The 27,653-nt window shown below is 40.5% G+C and overlaps 1 protein-coding gene across 3 annotated transcripts in view; it reads left to right on the top strand.

The window, feature by feature from the left end:
* The window catches only part of rab6ba (RAB6B, member RAS oncogene family a), a 40,623-nt gene that overhangs the window by 4,183 nt on the left and 8,787 nt on the right, over positions 1 to 27,653 (top strand). Inside the window, exons 1-6 of one of the 3 annotated variants that reach the window (XM_032526090.1) lie at positions 262 to 267; positions 11,804 to 11,862; positions 21,515 to 21,568; positions 22,994 to 23,099; positions 24,462 to 24,573; positions 26,683 to 26,776. In XM_032526090.1, coding sequence (XP_032381981.1) covers positions 11,833 to 11,862; positions 21,515 to 21,568; positions 22,994 to 23,099; positions 24,462 to 24,573; positions 26,683 to 26,776 — 396 coding nt within the window. In that variant the 5' untranslated portion in view covers positions 262 to 267; positions 11,804 to 11,832. Of the gene's footprint in view, positions 1 to 261; positions 268 to 11,803; positions 11,863 to 21,514; positions 21,569 to 22,972; positions 23,100 to 24,461; positions 24,574 to 26,682; positions 26,777 to 27,653 lie in introns of those variants that run through there. The other 2 variants (XM_032526089.1, XM_032526088.1) reach the window with 2 other exon arrangements.

The following is a 27,653-nucleotide window of genomic DNA, read 5'->3' as shown; positions in this document are numbered from 1 at the left end:
CCCCCCCTGGTGCACGGGGCAGTGGATCACACTACAGCTTTGTAAAACAATTTTCTGTAAATTAGCTCTCTGTTGTTTGTGAATACAATTGCATCAGTTAAATTTGACCTGGGGATATCCAGCTAGTAATGGTCACATACCTGCCATTAATCCAAAACAGCTAATGATCTCTCCTCATTTTACTCAGAAATTCATGTAAATGAGGTCTGTTGAAGAAATAAATGTAAAACTAGTTGTGATGAGTTGGAATGAAGTTGGATCAAAGTGGTAAGACATAATTGAGTGATAAAGTATAATTGTGCATGCTTTATGAACAAGCTAAGCTGACCAGGACACTTTTGATTTGGGAAGACAACAGGTGTGATTATTGGCTGCCATTGAAAATAATAAAGTGGTTTCAAACCAGTATCCTGACTAATCACTAACATATACCAGTCAGTGATTATCCATAAACATAGATTCTTCTGATCTTAACTACTGTATAGTGAGAATAATTGGGTGAAGGGTGGAGCAGATCCCGGTTAGAGCAGAGTGGGGCAGGTCACGGGGCTGACTGGAAAGCTCTCTTCTGCTGAACCTCATCAGCTCCCCTTCAGAAATGAGGAGCTTTTGTTTTTTAACTAAAAAGTGAAAGGATGCTATAGCTAAATTCTACCTTGATAATATCTGTTATTTTAGTGGTCTGGCTGTCCCAACATCATCATATTCCACTTAAACTGAATCCCATGACACCGCCAACAAGCTGTGGAGTAAAATAGAGTTACCAGACCTTCTGCTTGAAGGATTTTCCCTTGAAGGAGGGATTAAAGAAAGGCTGTCGATATTAACTTGAAGCTCTGCTGCTGCAACATTTGATAATCTAGCTGTGTCTAAAGATAACTGGTCATCGCTTTCATTTCACATCATGTTGTGTGTTCCCGGCAAGTGTTCTTCTTCTCTGATGGATTAAGGGAAACAACTCCCTGCCAGCTTTGATCTGCTATTGATCGGCTCAGCTACCCACTAATGTGCGTTATTGATCATAGGGCATCAATCCCAGCAACATGCCAGGCTAGTCTTTCCATCCTTGGCTTTGAGGCAAGAACATACGTCTTGGAGCATGTGTGTGTCTTTTTATAAGCCTTGCACACTAGGCATTTATCTAAATTAAACAGTGGTCACAGTACCTGTTTTGGCCATGCTCAAGGCTAGGGAGGGAGGGCATGGCCGTTCAGTCACTCCACCACTTTTGGTCCAGGCGTTTGCCGGGAAAAGATACAGACAGCGCAATTTTCTGTTCATGTTAATAGCGCATGTTAAAATCCGGTGCTAATATGGCACCGCTGCACGGTATCTACCGGACGGAATAACAACGCCATTTTCGGTGCCTCCATTAAAGTGCAACTTAAATGTCTGTACTGCTCTCTGATGCTCGGAACCAGATGTTAGAGTAAACGCTAATAACACGTTACCCTTAGCAGCAGGTAACGTTAGCCTACCGCCAACACGCTTAAAATGACAGTTAAACGGTGTAAAAGTGTTACTGGAATTCACTGGAGAGCAGGGGTGTCAAACTCGCCTTCCCTAAGGGCCACACTAGAAAATGAGAATTACATCAAGGGCCAGACATAGAATTTATGGCTTTTATATCATGAGAAAAGTCAAATATCTTTGACTGTGTTATTGCATGTCTCATATAGTCTTCTTACTAAGTTTGGTAAAAAATGTCGAAGAAAATGCCAAAAACGTTTGGAACAAGTACCAAAAATGTTGAAAATAAAAGGAAAAAAGTAGGTGGGCCAAAATGTATTGCGAACCTAAATGTATATAGGGGCCGGATCAAAATTAGCGAGGGATTAGCCAAATTCAGAGTCGGTAGCGCTTTACATATGCTGCACAGCTGAGTGGGCGTGTTCCCAAAGGCCCACAGGAGAGCTCAGCCTCAGTTCTACACGCTGCCCACAATAAAAAAGGATTTCAAATCTGTCTGTTGCCCATGCAGTGATGTAAAGAAACTACTTGATTCCCTTCCTCCCGCTTGTGTGCCAGTGAAAAGATTTTGGAAGCAATATCTGATGAGACAGTTTTACAAAGAGCAAGAATAATGTAGTTAAAAAGTGGGTACTGGTCTTATTACACATTCTTACCCTGCTTGTTAGAGAAAATCTGGAGGAACAGATTCAGGAGTTTTAAAGTATCTCATATCTTTCAGCTGCAGACCATTCTCTCTAAATTTTTGTCTTAGAAGTAGATTGGACTCTTGCTTAATGTGAGCTCTTTTGAGGGAGAGAGAGAGGGAATACCACTTAAACATAATCCCCTTTGCTCTAATAGAACAGCTCTGTTAATAAAATCCCACCTGTGCAGGAAGGCTGTCATTTACCCAGCATGGGATGTGACACGGCACTGAGTTCAGCAGGTCCATGCCAGTGTTTACCCTTCTCCAGCTCCCCAGATGAGCCCTCATCATGGGGCTGCTTTAGCCTGCATCCAGCCTGCTGTAGTCTTGAAATGGATGTTTAGAGGGGTTTTTATGTATTGATGAGTTGTGTCAGGATGATGGTAGGTAGTTAATGTTTTGAATGTGCACTGTTCAGTGCTGTAGATGTGACTGTAAGAATATATTGTCTCATTGAGAGTCCAGTGTGAGTACCATGCAGAAGGTCCTACTGGGATTTATGGCGTGAAGGGAAGCTCAACATTCATCACGTCAGTTTACCATAGTAGGGAGTGTTTTAGCTAACTCAGTGGACAAAGAAATAAATCACTGCCAGACAACTTGCAGGGAAACAGGTGGCAGAGATGCTGTGGGACTGCAGCTCATGATGTCTTTGTATTTAGTGACAGCTAGTTTTGTGGTGTTACATTAGATTTTGGGGTTTTTAATCAGATGTATTTTTGTCTTTCCACAGACTTTTTTTTTTTTTTTAAAGCTTGTCCTGTCAGCATCCTTTGATGGACAGGAAGTCATCTCCAGGCCCTGGTTAAATCTTTTGTCTATCTATTTTCATCCTGGAACCTCAGTGATTCTTTAGAAGTAGATGAGTATTTTGTCCCACGCATTCCTGCAGCTTTGGGATATTTTAGCCTTGGAACAAAGCCAAGCTTTGATCCAAACACAATGGTTACAGTTCTTCTTGTTTCTTCTGTGGAACAAAGATCCAAAGGTAAACAAGCTACAATTTCTAGCGTGAGATCAGCCTTGAGTCAGCATCTCTTTGATCGGCTCCATACAAATATCACTACTATATTTTGTTATAAACTGCTGGTTCCATGCCAATGTACAAATACAGTTAGTCGTAGCCCTTTTCTTCTAAACTTTATTATACTACACTTCACTTAAGTCAATCATTGTGACCATGTAAATTACAGAGATATTGACATGTGTAATTGAATTGAATGACTTAAAATGAGCAATTTTCATTTTATGTTGTTTCTTAACTGTTTATAATTAGTAGAGCTGTCAATCATTTTTAATATAAATATAAAACAGCCCTAGTGTAAACAGACATTTACATGGCTGGCCATGTCATAAATTGAAGGGACAAGGCCTAAACCGAGAATATATTGGGCCGTGATATATATATATATTATGATCGCTTCTAGCCTCTCCATTTATCAAAGTACGACCTGATTGATTGGCTCATTGATGCTCTGATAGGTGTGATATGAACGTTTCATGAATCCCACATGAAGCCTGTTGTAAGATGATTTCTGCGCTAATATCTGCACTGGTTTCTACATTAGGTTGATAAGTGAGGGCCAGTGTACTTACTTTTACTTAATGGCTGTTCAAGGTGCAATAATAGTTTAATGAATAATTTTACATCTTGTTTTAATGGTGATATTTTGCTAGTAAAATCTAAATCTGCAATGTAACTAGTAACATTTCTGTATCAGTAGATATAGTAGTACAATGTTTTCCTCTCAAGTAAAAGCACACAGGAAATGATTGGTATACAGTTCTTTGTGCAACGTATTCAACAGTGTGTATTGAACACTTTCAGCACAGTTTGTAATTTCTCTAATCAGATTTTGTGTGTGTGTGTGTGTGTAGTGTGGGGTGGTGGTGGTGTGTTTGGGTGGTGTGGGTGTGTGTGGTGTGTTGGTGTGTGTGTACTATTCCTTTTAGTAACATCAATGGCTCATTGTACGCCCCAGCATAGGGGCTGAAATGGCTTTCTAAGAGCTTTTTGTGTGCACGGGAGACTCAGCCATTGTTGATTTTGAAAGCATGTTCATACATTATTCAGAGGAACTGGTAAATGAATGTGTCCTGGCTCATATTGTACATTTTCTTCAGTCCAGTTTAGCTGTCAACATTTTACCCTTGTTTAATCCAGCTACTAGCTAACAGTAGGCTAACGTTACCTCCTGCTAAGTCTAACGTTAGCGTTAACATGCAGCGATGCTTCTGTTGCTTCTGACTGTTTTGGAGCATCAGAGAGCAGCGAAGGCATTTATGAGGCACCGAAATCTGCGTTGCTATTCCCTCTTATAGATACCAGTCGTTTAGGCATTGGTGCCAGATTAGCATAGTGGTTTGGTACCCAACCCCGGCTTTAGCCCCCTATTCTCGGGTAACCCAACTACCAACTGACACTATAATTGCGTTGCCTGTATTTTTTTTACAACAACCCTCCATATTAAGGTTAAACTTGGAACTAGAAGAAAGTCAAGTGGTATACCAAAGCCTGGGAGCCATCAATGTCGGCAGTCCATCTAGTGGTTGAGATATTTCAGTCTGGACCAAAGTCTTGGAGCGACCGATGTACCCTAGACTGCTGTTAGCTGGACCAAACTGAGTTCAGCTTTGTTACGTCCTTATGATAAGAGTTTCTATAGCCAAGTAAAAAAGTGTTTTGGTGATTTGTGGTTAAGACTGGTCTCTAGGCTAAAACTTGTTTTAATTTTTTTGTCTGTGAAGGCAGCTTTCATATTACAAGTTACATATAGTTACAAGTTACATTAGTGACCATTTTTCATGTAACAGTTAATAAAGGTGGTTCTATCTTGTTTTAATCTGACATATACAGTAACATGACTGGTACACAAACACAGGTGTTTTTACTTCTGGCTGATTAGACCTGGGCTAACTATGCTGGAAATGATGTGACACTACCAAACTTTCTATATTAACCAGAAAAATACAGGTTCTCCTGCCCTTACAGGTGCAGGGAGATGTCAATCAAGCACAGAGGTCTAATCAGACACTCTTATATATTCCTGACATAGTGGCACGGTAAAAAGAAGTTCCACCAATGCATAACGATGCAGGCGAGAGCTCGGCTTAACATACCTGGCCAATGGAGCTTCATTATTTTAACAATGTCACGCAACATTAAGGTTACAAGCAACAGGCAGGATGTCATAGTTTCTTTCCAGACAGACAAAATGCAGACAAAGCTGGATAACTCTACATTTTATTCACATAAACATATAGCAAATGACTTACTTTCTTATATGTTTGCTTAATTCACACTTTATTCAAGGTATGGGGGGATGAAGCTGGGTCCCACAGCTTGCCCGAGGCAGCCTCACATCTATCTATTTTTGTTGAATCCAGTTCACCATTGCTCAGTTTTGGGATTTGCTGGTATGAAAATTGAAAAAGATTTTATATTATTCTTTCATTGGAGATAGGTCCTCAGACCTAACAATGTTGAGACTTTTGTTGTAACATTGTTATAAACATCTTCCAATTATGCTTTGGGTGAAGTAAACTATGACATGGTGCTGAATATGTCTCTTTAATAGCTCTTGAGCAAGGCACCTGATCCTAAACTTTGTGTCAACCAGAGTATTCTGTCAATTGATATAACTCACATTCTGTTAGTAAATGTTTGTGCATGAGCCATGTACAGTTGTGATAGAGAAACTAGAGAGTTTGGTTGCAGAAAGATTTTTAACTGCTCTAAGGGTGGCAGTTGCTTTAGATTTTTTTAGTGTGTGTGCAATTCGTTAATTTAGACTGAAGGAAATTCATTTGGATGCCATCTGCTGTTTGGCTTTCTCCTGTTGGGCTCTGTATGCCAGCTGCTGTGACTATGAATAAACAAGTACACAGATACAAGAGTCCATGTCTCTCCCACTGTTCTGTATCTTCTCCAGGTCTCTGTGCTCTCCTTCCTCAGCAAGGACAATCATGAATAACCACTTACTTTTCTCTGTTTCTTCACTCACTGATACATATTAGATATCTGCTTCTCTCCAATGTGCCCATCTCTCATCCCGGTGTCGTGCAAAGGCATGACACATACTGTTTTTATTTTTATCCATCTCCTTCTGAGTGGGAGTCGTGCTCGCAGAAAGCACTGCCATGCTCTGATTGGCTGCCAAGTCCCCAGGGGTATTCCATGAAGCCTGCCACCAAGTGAGCGTTTTACCTGGCTGCTCGGCACCCAGCTGCAGGGCTGGATGGACAACTCAGTTTGTTTTCTGCTTTATAGAGCTCAGCAAGAAGTGGTATTTGGAAGTTTATTGCAGGGAGAGCTTGTACAAGTACATGTAACTGGCAGTTGAAGTGTATTTAACGCGCACCACTCTTCGTACACACAGCACACACACATGCGATTCAGAAGGTCGCGCAGGGTCATGGCACCGCACTCTTGGAGCAGTTTTGGGGGTTGGTGCCTTTCTTAAGGGCACCTCGGCACTAACAGGGGAACTGCATGCGGGACTATTCTTTAAGGAAAGAAACGTCCCTTTTATAAACTTCGATTGGAAAAAGTTCTACTTTAAAGTTTATTTTAGACCCTCCTGTAAATCCCATTTGCACATGTCCTGATATTTGTTTCTGTTTCAATCACACACATTCAATACAGTTCTCTCCAATTCTTGTGATATTTCTTAGGTATATATCAGTTTTGTTCTAGCATATTTGTTATATGTTGTTTTTTTGTCACTGATTATGTAGGTGTAGAGTTGAGAGATTCCTTAACTAACTCATGTTATGGTTACATAGTTTACAAATGGCAGAGCCTAATGTGAGCCCAACTGTGCGCGGCTTTTAACATGCCGTAAAATTGCATTTTGATCTCTTAAGAGATGCCTTGATGAGGTGTCTGCTGACTGTGCTCAGCAGAGCCCTGCTGGTGAAAGTGCAGGTTGTGCAGCAGCAGGTGCTCGGTCCTCTCTGTTAATTGGCCCTCATGTTGTTAACTCACTCCACTAAGTCTTTGAAGCATCACACCAGTAGACACTTCATTAAAACCATGCCTATAATTGGAAACCCACCACGCAGGTTTGCCCTATTTGTGTTACTATTTATTAAGCCATATAAGACGACTGCATAGCTGACAGCTCACAAAGTGTGGTAATAGTTCAAGAACAGTACGATTTATTTACATAATTCTATAAGAAATAATGGAGAAATCATTGTGGCCTGTTCTTGGAGGGCCGTCACGGAATTTAGGGTGGAAGTGGTTTGGGTTTACAGGGGTCTGGTTAGTGGACTACCTCAACCTCACATTGGTCAATAAATGGGTGTGCAGCAGTGCTTTGGTAGTCTCCTTAAAAGACTGCTTAACTTGTCATGCATGGTCTAAATTTCTTTTTCTATTTTTTTGAGTGTAATTCTATCCTTATTTTCTTATTTTGTGCCCTCACCCGGATATTTCATTACCAACACAATACAATTTTGCCTGTTCACTGTAAAAATTAAAACTCAATAAGTTTAAATCATAAAAAAAGAAAAATTGAGGTTGGTTAGCAAATTTGTCTCTCCTGCTCTCCTTCCACTAAAAGCTCTGCACTGCAAAGATGGCTTGCTGTTGGTCAACAGCACCCATTTACGTGTCAAATCCCCCCCCCCCATTTTACAGGTGTATAAGCGATAATAAAAGGTGCCCATGAGTTGCATTGTTGCTGCTTTTGGAGCTTGACCTATACTAGGGACTTAACGTCAGGGTATCCTTGCCTGTGCTGCAATGATTTTGACATAAAAAATGTAAATCTGTCTCATACCAATACAGCATCGCTGGAGCAATCCTTTGAACATGTTGAAGATAATCTATGATGGGGCATTTACCATTTTTTTCCCAATGCAACTACATTTGCATGTAACACCGTTAGTTCGTACGAGTCTTGATGTCTACTAATATCAGATGATCTTATCAGATGGTGCTATCTCTTTTTCATGCCAGCTTGTGGACGTCTTCTAACTGCAGGTCTTAATGGAATATGATGTTGTCTAGTTCACATACATCGCTGCACTAGGATGTTAAAGATTTAAATGCCTTATGTAACCTCATGAATTCATCCTCTCTAACCCCTACTGCAGCTGCATAATAGAAAAGAAAAACTACCTTAAAGTTACCACACCCATCTAAATAAAATGATATGCTATTCCAGCACTACAATGTAGGCTTGCAGCAAAAGCAGGTACAATTAAATAGGGATCATGTGGTTAAAGGCAGGGATCTTAATCGGGACATTAGCAAGAAATCACAACAAACCATGGAGCGTCCAGACAGTCACTAATTACATTAACAAAAGAGGAACACATTAGCAAATTTATGTTGAGCTCCTTTCTTTGAGTCCAGTGGCAGATCAGGACTTGAATGAGCTGTTCTTAAAATAAGCCCACTGGGTCTTTCTTACCAGGCGCAGGTTAGCTTGGCGGATGAGGGGGAATTAGTCTGCTGTTTTCAGAAGATGTTGTGAATTGTGGACAGCTTTCTCCTGTCATTAAGGGGGCTATTTGCACAAGAGGAACTTGTAGACTTTAATTAGAGTGTGGCAGTAATCAAGAGGGGCCAGACATTGACGTAAAAAGCTAGTTTGAATAGCCTAAATGTCACAGATGGCCTGGAATCACAAATCCATAAATGTGATTTACACCGAAGGGAATAGGTACCATTATGTAGACCAGTCAACCTTTTTTTATCTACATTTTTCATATTTGTTATAAGTACTCACTAAACTTACTCATGTGGATTGTAGGACATGGTTTTTGTACAAACTATTTTATTAAAAGATGGTATTAGTCAGTTTTAACACGTTAACACTCATTAATCTTCCTGTAGTGTAATGTTTTCCTAAGCTACGGTTTTCTCTGTAAACCCAAGGCCTTGTGAGAACACACTTCTATTACGACCTAAATGATATTTAGGTCGTATTAGATATTTAGGATAATATTTCTGCTGCTGCTGCTTTGGATTTTACTTTGGCCTGATTAAAGCTTATCATTTGCATCCCATCATAATCTCTAAAATATTGTTTAGTGTTAATGGCAAAAAGGATTTGAAGCTTATTAAGGGGAAATGTTCAGAAATGCAGAGATAATTCTGAAATGTAATAAAAAATCTGCCTTGCTAATCGTTTCTCTTCTGGCAGAAAATTCATTAAATTATTGCAGCCACAAGCGTAACTAACCTTCTTGCTTTCTCCCCAGTAATGAAATTCACACAAAGAGACCTGGAGTTATATCGTTAGATATTGAAAAAAAAGATTGAATACCAAACTCAGTTCTGCCTTTTAAGATTTTGAGAATACTGTGGGTTGGATGAATGTTGGTGTCTCATCAGATTTTCTTCAAACTGCACTCTCCCAGATTCTACTAGACGTAGAGGGAGAAATTAGGATGTGCTGTCTGTCCCTGAAATGTGACTCTTTCAGCACAGAGAGTGCTGTCTCATGTAGCCTAGTGTCCTCCTCCTCCCCCGAGGATGAGTCAGCAACAAGGACGTTGGATCAGATTCTCCATTCTAATGTGGCCTGTAATAACCACTGATGTGAAGGCATGCTGTGCCAAACAAATATTTATTTGGAAAAATATTAACTAAACCTCATAGTGTAAAGTCAATGCAAAAGGTACCACCCTTTATACTTTTGAAATGCTGAGCAGCACTTCTACTAAAGCTCCGTCACGCATACAGACTGAAGGAGATGAATTCCAAAAAGACCATGACTGAGTTTGTAGAACTAGATAAAATAGCTGGTATGTGTCTAGTAGGACAGGTCTGGAGCTAAGTAAACTGATGTATTAGCATGAGATTATTAGCATAGTCAGTAGCTTAGCATAAAATCCTGTCTTGCAGGGCACAGACACATGTAATAAATCTGCCTGATTAAAACTCTTTCTGTAAACAATTATATTTGGTTGCCATTTGATGAACTGTGAATTAAAGACTTATTAAGATTATGTTTAATGAGTGTGCTTGCAAATTATGAGGACTCAGTCACAGTACATTTCTTTCACGTTAATAATGAATTCAAATTTCACAAATATTTAATAACATTTTGGAATGGAGCTGCACAAAAACAATGTTGCATGTTGCACTGGGGGGAATGTGAAGAGGAGTAGACTTAGGTCTGTAAGTAGAGACTCAATAAGATGTCATGTCAGTAAAGTGGTAGTCAGCCCCATCCAGGGCCTGGCCGGCGTTTACAGGCTGATTAGGCCTAACTGCAGCACTTAGGATCTGTTCCACTGGAGTTTTATTGATATAAGATACTGACTGACTGACTGTCCATCTGCACTGCTGCTAAATGGATATAAGAAGAGGATGGGATTGATTTCTGCTGGCTTCCCAATTTTCTTTGCTCCAGTCCTCCTTATTAACAAAACCAGTGAGGATAAAAAATCTGAAAACCATCTATCAAAGCGTGAACCCTGTCTCAACAGCCTTGTTTCAGAAGTAATTCATTCAGGTATATCATACCTTATGCTTCTAAAATGATGAATTCATTATTGAATTAACTCCCTCAGCTTCGTAGCTAGCTCCTGTCAGCTCCATGCATCAATCTGAGAATTTACCAGTACTATCAGTTTACGGGTGACAATCATTTTAGCGTCGGCGGATTTTACCACAGAGATCCAAGACGAGGCTGGCTTGACCAGTCAGCTGTCACTGTCGCTGGAAAGCTATGCTAATGTTTACTGTAGTTGGTCCGCGAGCTGTATGCAGAGCGGGTGGTTGCAATTAACTGCGGCAGTGGCAACCTTTGCTGAGTTTTCAGCTCCATACTCCAGTAGACATGTAGCAACTCCAGTGGCAATGAAAAACTAGCTCGTACACGGGAGGGGTAGAGTATGCACAGCGGGGCAAGGAGGCATATCATTCGTTCTTTCCAGTGTTGCATTAGAGCAGGTACAGGTGACAGATCTTTGTTGCTCCTTTTTCAGAGGCTATACATTATTTATTGCTGTCGGGGGCTAAAGACCATTTCAAACAATATAAAAAAAGTGTACATTGGAAAATGCCACCAACCATGCCTTTAAGTTCAGTTTAATTTCACAATTAGCCCTGACACCACCAAACACCATAAATGTTAGTTTTCATTTAGTGATGACTAGAGTTGGGACGATTTCCGGTTTCACTGGTCTGGGCAGCTGTACGAGACTAAACCGGTTGGACTTTATGCTAACAGGTTGAACCAGCATTGGTCACTATGTCTGCTTCTAGTGCATGGAAATACGTACATGACATCACATTTTTCCTTTCAGCTCTTCCCACTTTAAACTTACAAAATGCTGGTCTTTTGTCTGGGAAGATGGTTGACTTTAGTTAAGTAAAAATTAGTTTACATTTTACATTTTTGCATCTCATCACCCTGTTCTCCCAATTGAATATATTAAAAGTAACATTTCCGTGGTTTGGGAACAGAAATAATGCCAGTAGTGGCAGCAGCATTGCCTGATGCCACTGCTGACCTCCTGGTCACCCTCACACACAGTAATGAGCTCCCTGGGCAGCAGTGACAGCCATGACTGAAACCATAACAACCATTCCTGCTGTTACCTTTATTGAGTGTGTGAAAAGAGGAAGACAAAGCCTCTTGTCTTTCATTTAATGCATTCTATCTTTTTCTTCTCTTGCAGTTGGAAAGACGTCTCTGATCACACGGTTCATGTATGACAGCTTTGACAACACATATCAGGTATGTGCTACGGCAGGCTCAGAGAGGGAACATTTTGTCTCTAATGAGCATGTGTCCTCTGATAGTGAAACGAACACCTTTAGGCTTTAGTGTGTAACTTTTTTAAATAAATGAACGTCTGTTACATTCAAGACATTACCAAATGAGATGATACAAATCTAATTAAGACTCTCAGCTCCACACATCTCTCTCTGGATGTCTGAGTATGTTCAGATGGGGGGGGGGGGGTTAACGTAATGGCTGTTTTAGGCTTCTGCGCCAACTCCACGCCGTAGCAATGCCGTCGCAACCCTTTGGGAGTTCTGCGTCGGGGTTGCTTTGCATCTCGAGGCTTTTTACCACCATAACGTGTCTTTGTTGCTCAGAACAGAATGGAAAATCCCAAAGACTGTGGTGCTAAAACATAAATCTTATTTGTTTGGCCTTTTCTTGCTTAGATTTTGTGAAAAGTATTGAGAAATATACACAGTAAAATCTATTGACCTAGTTACTGTAACCAGAAAATAAGTCTGAGGTTGTTTGCGAGGTGTCTGCGAAGTGCTAATGTCAAATCTTTACTGATAGACACTTTACAAACGCATAACCCCGTTATTGTAACCAAAATAAGTCTGAGGTTATTTGCAAAGCTTATGTCAGTAAACTAGCATGTTGCTGCTCCCCACAGAAGGCTGCTTGAAACATCGACTAGCAATGCACAGGACGAGTTGACCAATCACAGTTCTTGCAGTCTGCGTCGCCTCAACGCAAAGTTAAAAATGTTAAGACGTTGTCAATTTGAACGCAGAAGCATAATACACCCGTGTGTGTGTGTGTGTGTGTGTGTGTGTGTGTGTGTGTGTGTGTGTGTGTGTGTGTGTGTGTGTGTGTGTGTGTGTGTGTGTGTGTGTGTGTGTGTGTGTGTGTGTGTGTGTGTGTGTGTGTGTGTGTGTGTGTGTGTGTGTGATTGCATACATGTACATTTTTAGCCGGCATGAATGTTAAAACAGACACCTTTTGAACTAACATCAGGAGTGCTGAGGGCCATCAAGCAGTCACTAAGTCTTACCCTGTTCTGTGAAGCAGCCTAATCTCTCTCGTTGGTCTAAAAACAGAATATTGCGTTTGCAACCACGGCACCTATAGAAGTCTTTGCACTAGTCTGCAGACACACAGAAAATGAACCCTGTAGTGTTACTGCTTCATAAGCAAAACTTATCTACTTATATAGTAATAAAAAAGGAATCCAGTAGAGTAAAAACATTTCTGCAGCCTCATGGTCCTTCTAAAGCTTGAGACATGCGGCTTCAGTCGCACAAGCCCAAGTGTTAAACTGGCCCTGCCTTCAAATCATCTACAGCAGTCTCTAAAGACTGCCTCAGTTCTTGATCCTTTTTCCTCACCTCTTCCGTCTAACTGGACTTTCTTTTCCTCTTCAGTATAGACATCTTTAACTACAGCTTGCTCTCTGTCATCAGGAATGGAAGTGTATTATAGGAATAGGGAATTGCGGGAAAAATATGGCAGATTTTGTTACCTTTTGATAGAGCCAGGCTAGTTGTGTCCAGTCGTTGCGCTAAGCTAACCAGCGGCTGGCAGTGGCTTCTCCTCTACCTCTCTGCCACAAAGCAAGTAAGCATATTTCCCAGACTATCATATTTTTTTGCATTGAGAGAATTGCACAGCATGGAGAGCTGGAGAGGGTTAAACATGTTCAAAAATATTGTTCAGCTTGTTAGTTTTTTAAATCATATTATCAGTGTTGCTACAAAGACCTGTCTTGTTTGGTCTTACTTCATCCTGGTAACCTCGCAGAAAAGGATAAAATAGTTCCTATGTTTCAGTGTTAGCAAAAGTGCTGTGCTGCGCTGTAATGAGATTTGAATGGCTCATTGTGTGTGGATTAAATTGTCTGTGTGCACTGTGATGCTGTGCTTTCACAGCTGCTGCTGCTCTATCCTCTTATACTTCTACATAAGTCATGAAAGATTACAGAGCCAGACATTTCACACTGGCTGTTTGGACTAATGTCTTTGTGTTGTTAAGCCGCGGAATCTTCATGATGCATTGATGTTTTAAACATGTCTTTGTCACAAATTGGTCTGGGACAGGCTTATATTTGGGCTAAGTTGGCTGTGGATTTGGCTGGGAAACAGAGTTATTATAACAGCTTTCTACCAGACAACTTCCCTTATCAGTCTCAGTGGTGGAAAAATAAATTAATCATTGATTTAAAAAAAAAAGGAAGGGATGAGTAGCTGCTGGTAGAATGCAATGGTCCCTCTATATTTTGAAGTCCATTATTAGTATACTGGACCCAAAGTGTCCCTTAACACAGTGGAGTTAGGAAATGAGTGAGAAATGAGTTAAAGGGGGCAGAGACGTGAGGTACAGATCTCGCCTGGCGTGAAAGTGTTCTGAAAACATTACAGAGTTAGTTGTTACTGATGTGGTTAACTTTTCAGCCCAGTGAACAGTCTCAGCAGCAGCACTGGCCGTAACAATTTAGGTACTTAAATCCTAAGTGCCCAATTGCTGCATTTTGCATCAGAATTCATATAATGGGGGGGGGGGGGGGGGGGGGGGACGCTCCACAATCATCAGGTTTTTAGGGTTTCTACACTATCAGAGTAAAGTGATTAGTTGTCTGCTCATCCGTCGGTACATTACAGCAGGATCTACTGTATCAATAGCTAATTCAGCAAACTTTTATTCAGCCATTTTGACAAAATGTAAAACGATATAGGCCAATAAATTAACGATTAATCCTTTTCAAATCGAGATTTGAAAGAATGTGATTAGCTAATGTGAATATTTAGTCGAATGAATACATATCACAGATTGTTTACAGAATAGTTTCAGTGGATGTTTCATGGATTTTGTGTTACTTTTTGTAACATTATCGTACAAACTGACAGATGTCGATACTGCTGTTGAACTGAGACAGATCAGACATGTTAACAGGAAAGAACTGTTTTTTATTGAAATTATTTAGCTTTTGTGATAAATTGTGTGTGTGTGTGTGTGTGTGTGTGTGTGTGTGTGTGTGTGTATAAATAAGGTTGTTCTCATCCTTGCATAAGAACAGTGTTTGTCTATCTGGTACACAGATACTGAACTTTAGCTAAATTTACAGTTAGATTTTTTTCCCCAAATTGTTCAGCCCTAGTCCACACACATTATATTATACTTTCTGTTTTCATTCCCCAAATTATTGAACTGTGCTTCCAAATCTTAGTGCATTATTACTTCTATCCCAACATAGAAGTAAGACAAAGAATAATAATGAGCGACAAAATCTATGTATATTTAGTTCTTTCATGTTGCACTATCAATATATATATATATATATTTTTTTTTTTTACATAACTGAGGCTTAGAATGTGTGGATTGGGTTTTTTGGTGGGGGCAGACTATGAAAACCCTGCTCTCTTTCAGTCCAGTGTAATGCAACGTATAGTGAGATTAATATCCTCATAAATAAGGTCTAAAATATACGAATAGTAAATGTGAGATGATCATTTCCTGCATCATGCCCTGGCCTTGTTGTGATGAGGCTTGAAGGGACGGAGAGCTCCTCTCACCCTCCCTTTTTCTAGCCATGTCCTCCCATCTTAAGTGGGCAGACAGCATGCTCGGCAGACAGATGCCCAACAGATAGCATCTGTTTATTTAATATTGTCCCCATATGCTGTATATCCCCATATCATTCCCTTCTTACATTCACCTTTCTTTTACCACAACCTGTGAAATGTAGCCATAGATCAAAGCCAAAGATCAGGCTATCCTGAAAGTGTGCATTCTGTCGTGTGTGTGTGTGTGTGTGTGTGTGTGTGTGTGTGTGTGTGTGTGTGTGTGTGTGTGTGTGTGTGTGTGTGTGTGTGTGTGTGTTTTGCATGCCACTTCTCTCTCTCTCTCTCTCTCTCTCTCTCTCTCTCTCTCTCTCTCTCTCTCTCTCTCTCTCTCTCTCTCTCTCTCTCTCTCCCCGGCTCAGTGACAGGTAGGGCTGTAAATGATTTTGCTGTCTTTTTCTAGCTCAACTCCAAAGAGACCTTTGAGTATTAATTAAAATGCTGCATGCATTAGCTCGGTTCGAGTGTTTATGCCGCTGCTCACAGGGGAGACTAGATTTTCCCAGTGAGGGTGGGAAGATGTTATGAAGGTGAGCCTGCAGGAGACATCTGTCCTGATGAGAAGATTTATGAAGTCACGGTTTCCGGGCCTACATACTGAATCACTACATTTTTTTCAGTTTTTGTTACTTGAGGTACATGAAGTCATCCAGTTCCATCCTTTGAAGGAAGAGCAGCAGTGTATTTAGAAGCCAAGTGCCATCAGAAAGGTGAAACCAAGCGTGCTAGAGGCTTTAGTCAGCAGGAGGATGTAAGCCAGGCGAGCCTCTAAAGCAGCTGACTCCCATCAAGCAACCACCCAGCCGAAGGAGACAGAGGCGTCCTTCGTCCTTACTGCCTGGCAGCACATGCTAAAGGGCTCAGAGCTCTCCAGAGGCAGAACGCTTTGTCAGCTGTGGTGGAGCTGCCAGTCAGGCCTGTCCACCGGGCTGGGACTGCATCTGTCTGCTCTGCCCAAATACTCCGCTATTCAACTGGTGAATCGGATTTTCAAAAATATATAACATGTCAGGCTTTGTATTGGGGCAAGTTGAAGCAATGGATAAGACAATGAAGATGTATTTTTTTTCACTTATTACCATTTTGGCCCTCTTTCTGTAGTTGAATATTTCATTATAGTGAATATGAAAATAGTTGGCAAAACGTTTTTGCCCATAATATATCAAAAAGGTTTAACCCTATTTAAATAACGGTATATAACAATGAATTGCAACTGAATCATCAGCAGTTGTTTACATAATTGTTTAGATCAAAAATGCCCAAAATAATTGGTTCCAGCTTCATAAATGTGAGGACTTGCAAATTTCCATTATCTTTTGTGATAATACACTAATTATGTTTGGGTTTTAGAGCATTAGTCTGAAGAAACAAGCTTTTCAACACTTCATCTTGTAGGAAAAGTGTGATGGCTGTTTTTTCCCTATTTTCTGATGTTATCTAGACTAATAATTAATCTATTGTTTGGGAAAATAATGAGATGATTCATTTATGTTGAGACTAATCATCAGTTGCAGCACTAAAACACAAATTTTACAGCAACATTGTAAAGATAATGCATATAACTTCTAAATGTTATTGAGTTGGAATTTTGATAATTGAATAAATTGGTTATTAAGGAACAATGCCAAAACTCTCTGGTTTCAGCTTCTTAAATGTGAGAATTTGCTGCTTTTCTCAGAGTTATGTTATTGTGAATAAACCGTTGTCTCCTTGTGTTCTTGGAACTCTGGAGCTCTAGTCCTCTGTTGTCTCTTCTGAGTCTATAGTAGTCAACCAGGGGGACACGTTTCTCTCTTTGCTGTTGCAACAATTCTGCTATCATGGTTAGAAGATTCGTTATTCTTAAATTAATATTGAAGAGGGGTACGAATCTACTTATAATGCTTTGCGACACGAGTAAAGTTAGTTAAATAGACAAATTATTATTATTATCAGTACTGGCGTGACTGATTACTGTGTTTACAAATGTGGCATGCTGTAATTGTTATGTTCTTCATATATTAAATACACAGCCTTCTGTCTGACGGAGAAGGCATGGTCATAGATTGATGACTTCCCTCTCGTTCTGGCAGTGAAATGCAAAAGAATCTGATTTTGCATGTTCACAAGCTGCTGTCAAAGATGGCACTGTGAGCAAATGGCAGTGGGCACACTGTGACTCCAGATCTTCTGGTTTAACAGCGTCACTGACAGATGGAGGACCTTGAAAGTCCTTGTGGGCGCAGCAGCAGTCTCGCATTGCCAGAACTTTCTCCACAGCACTGCCTCCTCTTGGTTGGAGCTAGGCTCCGGACGGATCCACGGTGCCTCTGCTAAATAGTCTCTGGAAAGAAGTTGTTCTGGTGGAACATGTGTACGTTCAGAAGTAGTTTAGTCGTCAACAGAAAACTCAGATTGGACAGATAGTTAGCTAGCTGTCTGGATTTACCCTGCAGGATCTGAGGACCAGGTAACCATAGTCTCCGATTGGACAGATAGTCTAGCTAGCTGTCTGGATTTACCCTGCAGAGACTGAGGACCAGGTAACCATAGTCCTCAGATTGGACAGATAGTCTAGCTAGCTGTCTGGATTTACCTGCAGAGATCTGAGGACCAGGTAACCATAGTCCTCAGATGGACAGATAGTTAGCTAGCTGTAGCTGTGATTTACCCTGCAGAGATCTGAGGACCAGGTAACCGTATATAGTCCTCAGAAATCAGCCACAGGTTAGAGCGCCAATACAGAGAAAGTGGAGAGCAACTGATGTCTGGACAAATGAGGGGCGGAAGTGTAACGTCGTGGATAAAGACTTCAAAAATATACCAAGTTTAAATCCTTGATTGTTGCACGCAGTGATTAAAGCCAAATTTGACATTTGTGCTTGGTCATAAATCTGTGAACATCTTATTGGTGTAAACACCCCAAAAATGATTTAAGTTTGGATTAAATGGCAGGTCTGGTGGTGCTCCATGACCTCCTCACAGGCCAACCCTGAGAAGTAGTAAACCGTAAGCCTGTGCTCAGGTTAAAGAAAGGGACTAGTCGACAGTGCATGTATTTCCCATGAGAATGATTGTCAGACAATCCCACTGGATTACAGGATTGTTTTTTGGAATCATCCCGAAGTGATTATGCCAACTCCTGCTGTCACTAAAGAGTCACAGTCATCCCTGAGCCATCACTGCAGTATTGCTGCTGAAACACATCATCTCCTTACTTTCTTTCAGAATTCACCGGGATAAGTGTTGTTCTAGTTAGGGTTAGTTACTGTCTGAATGTACTGTAAATATTAAATACAAAACAACTTTGTACAGGCATTGCTCACACTTCCCCATGTGTCCGTCCAGTCATGTTACTTCCATTCCCATCTGGTGTCACAGTAGTATTTGTCAGAAAACATCTCACATCACCCAACTGAGATTTCCATCTTCATTGCCTTAGAGTACCAGATGAGTCATCATGTTTAAGTGCGTACAAACCCACTGTAACAGCTGCCATTGCCTGATCAGGATTGGTTTATAGCACAACATGTGATTGGCACAAACTACTATGTCTAATTGTCTATGATTTTTTTTTTATTGTCTTAAACGTACAATATGTAATTGTCTGCAAAACCCATTGGATCGCACAATGGATTGCAAACACAGACTTTTGATGACATTGTGAAGTTATGGGAGTTGTAGTTTTCCAAGTTAAACACCATTGCCGATGAGAACGGACGAGTTTACCCATTCAAATTTTATTTACGATTACATAAGAAGAGAAAATAAATGAATTTTCCAGGTTATTGTGCTAATGCTAGTTTTGATCAGCCAGTTGCTCAAGACCCAGTTCATTCACCCTGACTCGATCATAGTGTTGTTGCTTGCATTATTTAGATTAGTTTTCCCATTACCTGAGTGTGCTTTGTAATCTATAACGCTATTGCATGATGGAATAAATGTTAATGAATCTCTAAAAAGATGACTCCTGGTGTCCCCACATCAAAAACATTGTCAAAATGTGTTTATTTAATGATGATTTCACATGTGAAAAAATAGCTTAAGCCCAATATGTTAAGGCCTTATTCTGGTAAAATGAATGAAATCTCTCAGATCCTTTTAAAGCATATTTGACCTAGTCCCTGGCAAAATGAGCCAGAGTGCTATGGTCTTTCTTCTAACGATGTGTGTTAGTTAAAAGTTTAAAGGAATATAAATCCTTTCTGTTGATCTAATCCGTTTGTGTAAAGCTGTCTGTGTGGGATTCTATATTTAAAACTGGAGTCTACAGCACCTCTGCTACCCCCCAGGGAAAACTCCTGCCACAGCTCCGTGCTTGGATATAACAGTTGCACTATTGTGTCAGTAATGTCACACCAAATCAGCAATATTAAATGTTTTCTCAGGGGACCCCAATGTTCAAAGCTTTATTTCATTTCAAAGTTATTTTTATGGGCTGTTGTAGCGAGTCAATTTAACCAGATTAGTGCGTTTAACTTCAAGCACACAGTGAGTTACTTTAAGTCTGTTATGCAACTTGCTAAATACTTTTCAAGCTTATTCTGCCAGAATAAATAGGGGAGTTAATTTGGAAGTGCATGTCTGTTTTGGGGCTGATACAGCCAAACAAGTATTTTAATTTTGCTTGCTATGATCTCGTATTAAGCACTTCATAATTCTTTGAGGCTGTTTATTTTCAGTGTAAAGGAGGAGTATGAATGACGTCCTGTCTTCATGCCAGACTCTCTGAGTTAGGCCACTGTAGTAGCCGACATCACCAAGGAAACAAGTGTGTGATCAAGCTGCTGATGCCTAACTCTGTCAAAGTGGGTATGACGGCCTAGCATAGACAAACACAACGGATACACCCACAACAAAATACAAATACAAATGTATCTTAGTACAAATAAATTGTATCCAAATGAAATCAATGTGGCTGTTAAATACATGCAGGAAACTGCATCCTCCCTGTCAGCCTATCAGACCCCCCAGCCAGCTGCAGGATGTGCACCAGCTGCTCAGTGCTGGAGTTTGCAGACTGGGGTCACACAAGCTTAAAACATGCAGCCGGGGACTGCTGCCTAATCCTGGGTCAGTCCTTTCCCCGCTGCCTTTAGCCCTTTTACACCCTCGTCCCCCTCACACCTGCATTGAGACATCAAACATCTGGATGCACCACATGAAAGCACGACTAACCACATCTGTCTTAACCAGCTGGGGGAAAAAACTCATTCCGAACGCTTCTGTCTCTTAAAATGCACCTTTTGTTCTTAAAGTTATTCAAAGTGCATTCTTTCCAAAAGAATATTAGGAAGATTTCCATGTCTGCAAAACAGTAATAGAACAGTTACTGCTAAGACTGAATGTCATAATAATGGCATTAATGAATGTGATTTACAAGCACCGTGCTGTTTTGAGATTCGAAAGTTTATTGTCAAGTATCTATAACTGAACGGTTCTGGCATAATAAAAAAAAAACTAATTCCGTTACACACAAAAAACTCTCCACAGTGTATCATTGATTTCTAGCTTTTGATTCCGAGCAGCTGATGATATGGCAGCAGGCAGCGAAGCAGAGAGCCGTGGGCTTGGCTGTGGAAAGTAAACATGCAGTGCCATCTGCCTTGTGACACAATACGGGAATGATTAGATTGATGTTATAAATGGAAAATGTGAAATGATATGAGCCATGATTTTAAGCGGCCCATTTGAGTGTAAAACCATATTCAAACATTACAGTTGTTCTGATAATTAAAGTGAAATATTTGCACAATAATAACTGACATACTGTAAGCTGTTTTGAATTTAAAAAATGACTTCATTTGATGATCAATTCAAAAACATTGGAAACTCAAAAAGTAACATTTTAAGTTCCATAACTGTTGGCCTGGTTTATAGAGTACTGGTATCCATACATGGAGTGATGGGAGATGATCAGGACTGTATGAACCATGGATCTAACAGTAATCCGTCCTCCTCTTTTCTCTAAACGTTACATTATTCATTTCCTCAGCAAACACTCTGTTCTTTGCTTTTCAATGTATTTATGGTGACGTTGATCCCCGGGTATCTTCTTTCCCTAGGCCACAATTGGAATTGACTTCCTGTCGAAAACCATGTACTTGGAAGATCGAACGGTAAGAACCTTAGTAACAGCTGTATAATGGCATGACGAAGATGTTAAATGTCTGTAATGTGTCAGCAGTGCAGTAACTCCTTTCAGAGAGAAACACACTGTAGAGCTGCTTGTCACTACAATAATGCATGTGCTGAAATGGAACTCTGCAGTACTGATGAACAGCATGTCGTCTGTGTAGCTTGTAATATGTAGATGAATACTATCTGCGTGCGTGTCGGTTTATCTTTGGTAATCTTTCATACAGCATTACAACCTTGTAAGCGTCATCATGATGACTCCCTTCATATAAATAAAAAATTGAAACACGGCAGACCACTGTTGGATAGAATTGCCACTAGCAGGACACGGGACATCCTGCAAAAACCCGTGATTTTTAAATAGCCAAGCTACCATCAATAGCAACCGCACTTTTTTTTTATATCACGCGACCCAGAATTTTAACAAATTGGAAAACTCCAGCATACAGTATGTGAGGTTTGCAGCAATATACTGGTTTCACTGGGGCATGGAAATGTACGCTTATCATGCTTTGTACATTTGCTTATCTACAGTACTTAAAGGGAGACTTTTTACTAGGCCTGCATGATTAATCATTATAAAATTGCGATCTCGATTCACCCTGTTCACGATTTCATTTTTAAATAACTTTGATTTTTTTTTTTATGACTTTGATGATTTGATTATTTGATTTTACGAGCCGACTGCATCCCAAACGCTACTACTTTCTTCTGTGACTTTTAAACATAGACTTTATGAAATATGCTCCCTTCTCTCTCTATGTCTACAGGCTTGTGGCGATGCCCAATGTGCTCTAGGTCCAACAGAATCTGTTTGGTTCTGCCACTTAGTTTAGTTTAGTCATGGTTCATGTGTGCAGTGAACATTACTCTTCGTAAGAAACAAATCGTGGCAGAGAATCGTGATATCAATTCTAAGCTAAAAAATCGTGGTTCATATTTTCCCTTGAATCGTGCAGGTCTACTTTACACATTCTCTCATTAAAAATGGTTTCAAGTAAAGCAATTGCTTTCTGAGACGGTTATGATGAACATTTGATACCGTTGCAACCCCAAAATCTGTACACTATGCCATACGTTTGACAAAGGGCAGACATTCTTTGTTTCTTCTGAGTCAACGAGTGTCGCATTAAACCCAACCCATAGCGGTGGCGCTATGGCGATCAGCTGAGACCCCGGCCTACACTGGATTATAATCCGCAGTCTAAAACAAAAAAGAAAAGACACCGCTACCGTATCAAAAAAGCAAATGGAGCCGTCCCATAGAGTGTAAACACTGCTTCATTGTACTGTTATTGTGTTGTGTGTGGTTGTGTGTGTGGAGGGAGCCTATTGGGTTATTTTGTTTGGCTCTCTGAATATCCAAATAATCTCAGCCTCCTCAGCTTTCTCTCTCTGAACCCCAGGTGAGGTTGCAGCTCTGGGACACAGCGGGACAAGAGCGCTTCAGGAGCCTCATTCCCAGTTATATACGGGACTCCACCGTGGCTGTGGTGGTCTACGACATTACAAGTCAGTGTCCCTTATCAAACTTTGAATATCATACTTATCTCAAGTGTCCAACTCCTTTTATTGTTAGGCCTTTAAGTGTTCATCTGTAATCATACTCTAGTTATCTGTTTTTACCTGTTTACTGTCAACACATGTAGCCAAAGGTATTGCTCTCTCCTTCTCTCTCTCTCTCTCTCTCTCTCTCTCTCTCTCTCTCTCTCTCTCTCTCTCTCTCTCTCTCTCTCTCTCTCTCTCTCTCTCACTTGCTCTCACTCCCCCTCCTCTCTCTCTCTCTCTCTCTCTCTCCCTCTGCCAAACAGTTTCCCTGTGATCCATGTGATGGATGGATTTCCCCAAGAACCAGAGTAGAATAATCCTAGCTAAGATTTCACAAATATCAAATATCTCCTTGATATTTCCCATAAGCAAATTGGATCCACTCTACACATCAATAGGCTTGCATAACTTCCCTCCTTCTCGAAAGGTCTTAAACACTGTTCTTCTTGGATAAAAAAAAACTTTATCATTGCATTTAATTGTCAGAATAACTACCCCAACTCCCTCCATCCTTATATAAAGAACTGTTTATCTTGAATATATCAGCTAGCCATGAATTATAATATATAAAAAATGTAAATTATGCTAACTGTAGTATTTACAAGTTGGCCTCTGCTCATCCAGAGAGGTAAAACCATGCAATACCCAGTTGATGTGGTGAGGAATATTTATCATTTTCCATGACAGAACGTGTCATTATTGTCTCTCAAATCTGTCAAAGGTGGCATTTAAAAGTGCAAAGTACACTTACTGTAATATGCCTGCCCTCGAGAAGTGAATTTCATTCCTGATTTTATTGAAAAAATAACAGATCCCATCACCCCAAACCGTGTGTTTTTTTTGCCCTGGAAAAGACGGGGGGCCTGTTTCATCAAAGTCCCAGTCCAAACATCCAGTACGAGCCTTTGTCTGCATACTTCATGAACAGGGCAAGGTCAAAGGGATTTATAAAGATCTGTTAACATGCTACAGAGCTGAGCATGGAGGATTTATTGTGTATTTCCAGTAGTGTGTGTATCAAACACATCTATCAGCTACGTAATATCTTGAGACATGATATGTAAGATATCAGTAATGTGATCTTCCACATGGGGTTTTATCTTCTTCTTGCATTAATTATAAACCATGTAATAAAATGAAATGTATAATAAAATATTGGATTCATTTTGTATCTGCAGATTTTACAGATTTCACTTCCTGCCAGCTGTTAAAAAACACACCAAGCACATCTGTATTTAAAGTGTTAATGGTTTGGTAAGGGCAGTAACAGCAGGAGCCTAAACAGCAGCTGTAATTTGACTCAGGTCTGTTTCTTCTTCCCAACAGATGTTAATTCCTTCCAGCAGACTTGTAAATGGATTGAGGATGTGAGAACGGAGAGAGGAAGTGATGTCATCATTATGCTTGTCGGCAATAAGACAGATCTGGCCGACAAGAGGTACGCACAGTAGTTAACACTGAAACCTGTCCCCTACAACAATTCTTCCATCACATTTTTTCTTTTTAGTCAGCATTTCCTTTTATGTCTTGACGCCATGGCAACCATGATATGCAAAGTGTCCGCCTGTCCGTCCGTGGGGATGTTGAGTTGAACACAGTAGAGGACAAACATGATAAAAACATCAGGCTGACTCCACACTGCAGAGATGAGATTAGATGGCAGAGCTGCTGGCTGAATCACTGTGTATATTAATCATCTTTAGTTAATACTTAACCATATGAATTTATTAGTAATACCAGGAATGAATATTTGCTACCTTATTAATCAAATATCTAAATGAATACAACCATTAGCATAACTGGTTATATTTAGTGTTTTTTATAGTAATAGCACCGTCTCACGTGTGTTTTTCTCTGTGGCATCTTAGCTCTGTTTCTAGGTTTCTAGGTACTTTAAAAATCCTTTTAAAATGAGTCAGTGATGCAGCTTAGCACTGACACATCTAACCTTGCCTTGAGAAGGAGCAGAGGTTTGTGTATTTTAAATTACTGTGATATGGTGCTATCTGATTGTCAGTTGGTCGAGAGGAGCACCTTGGTCTCTCTTTGTGCATTCATGCGTGGTGGAGCTTTTCACAATGCGCAGTACCTATGGGGAAATTAGGTATGGTCAGTTCAGGTGCTGCAGAGTCCTGTATAAGGGAAACCTAGTGTGCACCGTACACCAGGCAGCATCAGCCGAACTAAACACTGACCGGAAGTGATTTGTTATTTTCTTTTCTTCTATACTTACCCAATACTTTGGAGAGAAGTTTATAACACATTCACATATCCAGCTAAACCAGAGCAACATCAGCATTTATTTGAAATTGTGTTTTTGGCTACCTGGCAAATGTAAGTCCCTAACCCTTTTAGCTCTGTTTTATTCTACGCGTTTTCCTTAGGGAAATGTCGGGCTGCACTATGTTCCCCAGCTAGTTGCTAACTGTGTCTGTGTGCCGTTCGGTGCTGAGCACGGTGTGCACACGGGACTAATCCAAGCCTTTCCACTGCTGCTGCACCGATGCAGTTAAAAGCTCTGTAGAGCTGAGAAGAACTAGAGTTCTAATTCTCTGTGGGTGACACCTTTCACACTACATGTTGGAATTGGAGCCGTTATAAATTAGTTTTTATTAGTGCGGCTTGTAAATAGAAGCTTTTAAATACAAAATACAGATCTGAGTGAAAAATGAACTGTCAACATTTTAAGAGGCCACCACCTAGGCCTGCACGATTAATCGTTATAAAATTGCGATCTCAATTCACCCTGTTTACGATTTAATTTTTTGATAAATTTGAAATAAGTTTTATATATATTAGAAATAGCCCCAGCGGCACTGGTGCAACTTTATTAGGTGATGTAATTATGTAAATATATCTCCAGTGCAGCGTTTTCTGTTCCTGCTGTAGAACTTAATTTTCCTATTTAACAATGACTGGATTTCTCTTTCCTCTGTGATGCAATGGAGGAGTTATTTAAGTTAAATATAAAATGCCGCTCTGTTCAATGCTTGGCACAACAGGATAGCTTGTTTAGACTGATATTACAGCCAATTAGGGGTTAATTAAAAGCAAACAAATGGTATTTTTGAGTTGGTACACAGCAAATATTTCCTTTTTTGTGTTGAGAGGAACAGAGAAAGCTTGTTACGTCATGGTTTTCCCAGAAGGCCATTGGCAGGTTGATTTAAGCCAGTCGTCTGTAGCAACCTGCTGCTGATCTCTCTGTTTTTGTGGTAATGACACCTGCCTCAGTCTCCATTTCACAGCCAGAGCCAAACAATCACTGCCAAACTCATTAAAAGGTAAGGCAAATTGGCTGTTAATAATTTCTCGCAGACCAAAATAAATAATCATCCACACTCATTAGCTAATTAAGCCTGGTATATCCTCACTAGCCTAGAATAACAGGAGCCTCAGCTGCACCTAGAGAGCAATACTGCACGTCCGTGTGTAGTGTCTACTTTGTGTAGAGTGTAGATATCAGCCCACAGTCTGTTAACAGTTTATTATCATTTCTCCTGCATTAATCTGTAATGCTTTGATGGTTATTCTTCTTATTCCACAGGCAAATTACAATCGAAGAAGGTGAACAGAGGGCTAAAGAGCTGAGCGTCATGTTCATAGAGACCAGCGCCAAGACGGGTTACAACGTCAAACAGGTGAGTTCACAGTAAGTCTGTTGCTTAGATAGTTGAAGTCTTCAAACCTTTAAGCTTTAAAAAGTCTTTCATTCAGTTACATATTTTTTATAGGTCTTCACTAATGTTAAACAGGCCTAATATTGCTAGCTCTAATGTTCATTGAAATGGGCCTGCAGTTCTTTTTTAATTCTGTGGTGTTGTAGTTCTTTCTGTCGCTAGTCCAATTATAATTCACTGTATTATCACTACAAGGTAGATCATTATTCAACATCATTGCAGCCATTCTAGACACCACGTCCTCTGATACAATGAGGAAATCAGGGAATTCATCCATCCATCCATCTTCATCCGCTTATCCGGTATTGGGTCGCGGGGGCAGCAGCTCCAGTAGGGGACCCCAAACTTCCCTTTCCCGAGCCACATCAACCAGCGCCGACTGGGGGATCCCGAGGCGTTCCCAGGCCAGGTTGGAGATATAATCCACCTAGTCCTGGGTCTTCTCCGAGGCCTCCTCCCAGCTGGACGTGCCTGGAACAGGAGGCATCCTTACCAGATGCCCGAACCACCTCAACTGGCTCCTTTTGACGCGAAGAACAGCGGCTCTACTCCGAGCTCCTCTCGGATGACTGAGCTTCTCACCCTATCTCTAAGGGAGACGCCGGCCACCCTCCTGAGGAAACCCATTTTGTCCGCTTGTACCCTGGATCTCATTCTTTTGATCCTGACCCAGCCTTCATGACCATAGGTGAGGGTAGGAACAAAAATTGCCCGGTAGATCAAAAGCTTTGCCTTCTGGCTCAGTTCTTTTTTTTGTCACAACGGTGCGATAAACGGAATGTAATATCGCAACGGCTGCTCCGATTCTCCGACCAATCTCACGCTCCATGGTCCCCTC

Source organism: Etheostoma spectabile, chromosome 9 (assembly GCF_008692095.1).
Source record: "Etheostoma spectabile isolate EspeVRDwgs_2016 chromosome 9, UIUC_Espe_1.0, whole genome shotgun sequence".
Lineage (NCBI taxonomy): Eukaryota > Metazoa > Chordata > Actinopteri > Perciformes > Percidae > Etheostoma > Etheostoma spectabile.
The sequence above is the reverse complement of the archived record's forward strand: the minus strand, read 5'-3'. Positions and strand labels throughout refer to the sequence as shown.